At 47.2% G+C, this 4,586-nt stretch overlaps 1 protein-coding gene across 3 annotated transcripts; it reads left to right on the forward strand.

Moving 5' to 3' along the window:
- Positions 1–4,230, forward strand: Tgs1 (Trimethylguanosine synthase 1). 3 transcript variants are annotated; one of them, XM_065231421.1, is made up of 5 exons: positions 1–87; positions 191–495; positions 698–1,985; positions 2,053–2,821; positions 2,876–4,230. In XM_065231421.1, the coding sequence occupies exons 2-5, from the start codon at positions 288–290 to the stop codon at positions 3,566–3,568; spliced, it is 2,958 nt and encodes a 985-aa protein (XP_065087493.1). In that variant the 5' UTR covers positions 1–87; positions 191–287; the 3' UTR covers positions 3,569–4,230. The 3 variants fall into 3 exon arrangements, with proteins under 3 accessions (XP_065087493.1, XP_065087494.1, XP_065087492.1); XM_065231422.1 differs by having other exon boundaries at positions 2,053–2,815; XM_065231420.1 differs by having other exon boundaries at positions 2,053–4,230.
- Positions 4,231–4,586: the final 356 nt, after the last annotated feature.

Below are 4,586 nucleotides of genomic sequence, written 5' to 3' on the forward strand. Positions count from 1 at the left end.
GCGACATCGTCTCTCGTCCCGTCCGTCCATCTCGCGTTCTGGTTAGTGAAAATGTCGACTCTATTTTGGTGTCTCCTCCCATGTTAGGTAAATTATTGGTGAAAAATCAATGTTACAGCTCAAATTTTCCCATCGCCATAGTTTGCGGGTTTTAAACTAATCATTCCTTGCTGTTTTCGATTGTTTTCAGCTCGCGGTGTTGCATTGTGCAACCTTCGAGCAGCACCTCAACCCCTGGACGAGTCCAGGCGGGGAGGATTTAAATCAGGAAAAAGTGCAGTGAAAAAATGAATTCTAATGAAGCTCACTGGGAACCATTGGCGGAGATTTATCTATCCTATCCGACGGGGGGGACGAATGGAGAAGCTGGTTTAGGTAGTGCTGTCGTAGCTGCTGGCAAGGAGAAGAAAAAGGGCATTTACTGCCTGTGCAGCCGTGTCTTCATTAGGAATTACTACGATGTTTACGTGTCGACCCTGGAACGGGGCGAGCCCAGTAAGTAGAGTTTCCAGTTTTTCTGCATCTTGTTTTGCATGTCTCTGTGTTATGTCTGTGTAGAAAAAAGAACTTGGCTCAGCGATTTTTGTGCATTGATATGGAGGATGGATGTGATTTTTTGATTTCATTGGGGAAGCTATTTTTGGGAGTGACCTAGATTTATTGTTTGGTGATGGTTTTTGTTTTTGTAATTTTCCAGCTATGTCGGAAGTGCCCCTAGTGGATCATGAGCAGCCAAGGGAGAAAACAGTTGGCGAACGGGAAGTAGCGAAGGTAAACACCTTTGAAGCCGTGGAGGAAGTCGAGGACGATGTATTTAGCGAGGAACCATTGAGGAAGCAACTTAGCTTTGGGAGAAGTGTGGTCAAGTGGGACCGGGATTGCGGTGCTAGTGATGCAAGTTGTTACTTCAGTGCAAGTGCTTCACATTCCGATACCAATTATTGTAGCACCGACGAGCATGAGCATATTTTCCAAGGTACTGTGATGGCTCACCATGGATTGCATTCGAGCGATAGCGGGGCGGATATTTCGGAAAAGAACTTCGAGAGGAAGGAGTGTTTTTTCGAAGGTGTCAAGGAAGCACTGGTAGATGACGGAAAGGTAACTTCGATGATGCATGTAGAACGGAACAATAGTCTTCCGGAGGTTTTCGGAAGGGAGGATTTGCAGGAGGCTTGGGAATCGTACTGGAACAAGCACGGGGAGTCTTTGATTTGGGCTTCGTGGATTGAAAAGTACAGCGATTACATCAATGCGGAGTACCTGGATCAGGCTCACCAGCACGAACAGCACGAAACGAATTGCAATTCACCACATTCCAAGAGTGAAGCCACTCCGGACACGACTTACGATGCTTCCAAGCACTTTTCCTTCGACACAATGGAGGCGGATTCGGAACCGAAAGCACCAACAGAAATTATTGTCACCACCAGTTCGCCCCATCCGTGCACCCGTGCAGATGATTGGAATGACATTTGGACCACACATCGATCTGGTTCGACCGAGAATGAAGCCCTGTTGAGTCCACGATGCGACTCGGTTACTTCCAGCATTCCATTGACCATTGGCACCACGGATTCGATGACCAATGTGACACGCATGACAATCTCGAGCTATGACTTCTGCAGTTCGAAAGTTAGTTCGGAATCATCGAATCTGAGCGAGTCCAGTATGAGTGAACAGATTTCGTCCGAGACAGAGAGTTCGAATAGTTCCGACATGCTGGAGACGGAATGCCTGGTGGGAAGCCGTGGCATGGTATTGGCGATTGGAGGAGAATCGATTATACACGAGGATGAGTCCGCCATGGATGGCGAGCAGTATTGGCAGATCCTGTGGCAGAAGCACTTCCAGGAAATGTACGCCACACATTACAACATGTACATGGCGGAAAAAAGTGGTGAGCAGGAAGGTTGCGATTTGCGGACCAAGTTACACAAACGGAAGAGGAATAGCAGCAGCGGATCCGGAATGTTGCACAACAAGTAAGTCGGTTTTGTGATGTACTGTTAGGTGAATTTGTAATCACACTGTGTTGTCTTATCTTAATAGATCTTCAGCCAACGAACAGCTTCCCGAAATGGTCGCACAATTAAAGCTAGATCTAGCATCTCCCAAAAACAAAGAGCAATCGCACGCCCCATCGGATGGTCAATCCGATCAGCAGAAAAGCTCCGACAACACCAACCAAGAATGTAAACCAGACCACGTCCTAGAGGATCTTTCCAGCGCTCTGGAAGCGTACGGCCTACCGACGTCTTTCGGTAAGTCCAAAAAGACCACCAATCGAGGCGATGATGACGATGACCCTCCGGAAGACCGTCCGATCAATTTGAAACGAAGTCACGAAAGTGACACCGAGGAAACACCAAACGACCGGCTAAAGGCGGCTTTCGAACTGATGGGTTATGCTTTTTCCGATCCGGCCAATCGAAGCGAGTCGGCCGATTCCATCATCAACATTACCGGAGAGGTGGTCTACCGGAAGAAGCACATAAGACTGCACAATCGGGTGCTGAAGATGAAGCACCACAAGCCTAAGCACACGTACTTCGATGACGATGGGAACGAGATTGCACCACCGGTAGGATCGGAGAAAGAAGATGCCGCACCGGAAGCGCTGATGCACACTTCCTCCGATGACGACGATCCGGGCGGAGCGGTTCCGCCGAGAAGCGTCTCGTCGAGCGTGCGATCCAGCACCATTCTGGAGTACAGTCAGCTGCAAAACAAGGAATCGGAATCGCAGGAAGAGGGAACCGAAGAGGAACACAAACAGGACGAGAATCCACCGTCGGAGGAAGCCCTGGATCAGGTGCAGGTAATTGGCCCATCTCTAACGCAGCATATCTTCAATCATCATGCTTTCTTTCAGCTCCCCGTAAAGAAGGAGAAAAAGAAGAAGCGCAAGCCGAAGTTCGTAGCCAGTCTGCCGCCGGAGATAGCCAACGACAAGTCCCTGCTGAAGTACTGGTACAAGCGCTTCTCGTTGTTCTCGCTCTTCGACGCCGGCATCAAGTTGGACCGGGAAAGCTGGTTCTCCGTGACACCGGAAAAGGTAGCCTCGCACACGGCCGTACGCTGCCGGTCCGATTTGATTGTGGATGCCTTCTGCGGCTGCGGTGGCAACTCGATCCAGTTCGCCTTCACCTGCAGCAAGGTCATTGCGATCGATATCGATCCCAAGAAGATCGAAATGGCCAAACACAACGCCGCGGTGTACGGAGTGGCCGATCGGATCGAATTTATCACGGGAAATTTCCTCCAGCTGGCGGATAAGCTTCGAGCGGACACGATATTCCTGTCTCCTCCGTGGGGTGGCCCCAGCTATCTGAAGGATGAGGTGTACGATCTGGAGGGGTCGTTGATTCCGGTTCCGGCGACGGAACTGATGCGCAAGGCTCGCATGGTAAGTCACAACGTTGCAATGTACTTGCCTCGCAATTCCAACACCCAACAGCTGACGATGCTGGCCGGACCGAACAATGGGGTGGAGATCGAGCAGAACTTCCTCGATCGGAAGTTGATTGCACTGACCGCGTACTACGGCGATCTCGTCAATGAGTGAGCTAGCAGATTTACTTAACCACGGATGATTACTAAATGGAAAAGAGTGTTGTTTTTGGAGATTTTTTGTTTTCTTGCGTTCATTTTTATACACACAAAACAAAGAGGCATAAGCAGAGAATCAGATAAAAAATATCAGCTCGATAGCAATAGCCACCAGAAAGCAGATTTTTATTTTTTTATACCTAGCAATAATGAACATAATGTGTAAGACAAAATACTATAGATTGATTTACTGGTTAGCCAATTTTTGATTAGTTAGATACGCGCATTTAACGTACCACCAAACAAACTGAAAACCGTTCGTTCTTTCGGTTTGCTTGCTACTTACTACTTTAATAAACGACAATCTCGTTTAGCTTTTTTTTCCGGCTCATACTAGCAACACCAATATGCCAATAGTTTCAATGTCTAACTTAACATTCTCGTTTTCCATAGCAAATGAACTGCAGCAATTTTTAAGTTTAGTTTAGTTTTTTAAGAGATTGAAAATGAAAAAAAAAAATCATAGCAAAGAGAAGAATTTCGACGACAGCAGACGGATACGATTGAACTACTCATCCATTTATACGGTGCGGGAGACGGATATCAACTTGTAGTGGATTTACACGCGTCACGATCGGATTACGGAGAATAAAGCAACTGCGTGTATCATGACAACTAGCTACGAAACAGTGGTCGGCTTTGTTTTTGTTTCGAACATTCACCGGAGGGAATTCCCCCTCCCGCTGGACATGGGGGTCGACGTTACTAAAGTGGAGGATTGTAGGTTTTATAATATTTTCAAATATTATAGGAAGCTGCATCGTCAAATTAACCTTACTTTTTTTTGACATCATGGTCCCAAAGTCGTTTTTAGGAAGACAAAAATGTTTGAGCCCAAACTGTCAGTTTAAGCGAAGACAACAAATCAACAACAACTCTTCCATTTTCTCTAACAACCGGCATGAGACAGGCACAATCGCGTCATCTGCCGCTCAAAGGTAAATGGTTCGAACGAATTGGATAGCAAAGATTAC

Source organism: Ochlerotatus camptorhynchus, unplaced genomic scaffold, assembly GCF_037179485.1.
Source record: "Ochlerotatus camptorhynchus isolate MF236.1 unplaced genomic scaffold, CSIRO-AGI_Acam_v1.1 ptg000357l, whole genome shotgun sequence".
Lineage (NCBI taxonomy): Eukaryota > Metazoa > Arthropoda > Insecta > Diptera > Culicidae > Ochlerotatus > Ochlerotatus camptorhynchus.

Excerpts from the sequence above, each read along its gene's own strand:
- Tgs1 (XM_065231420.1), top strand. The coding sequence starts at position 288 with ATGAATTCTAATGAAGCTCACTGGGAACCATTGGCGGAGATTTATCTA. Across the intron at positions 496-697 it reads CCTGGAACGGGGCGAGCCCA|CTATGTCGGAAGTGCCCCTA; the intron begins GTAAGTAGAGTT and ends GTAATTTTCCAG. Across the intron at positions 1,986-2,052 it reads TCCGGAATGTTGCACAACAA|ATCTTCAGCCAACGAACAGC; the intron begins GTAAGTCGGTTT and ends TTATCTTAATAG.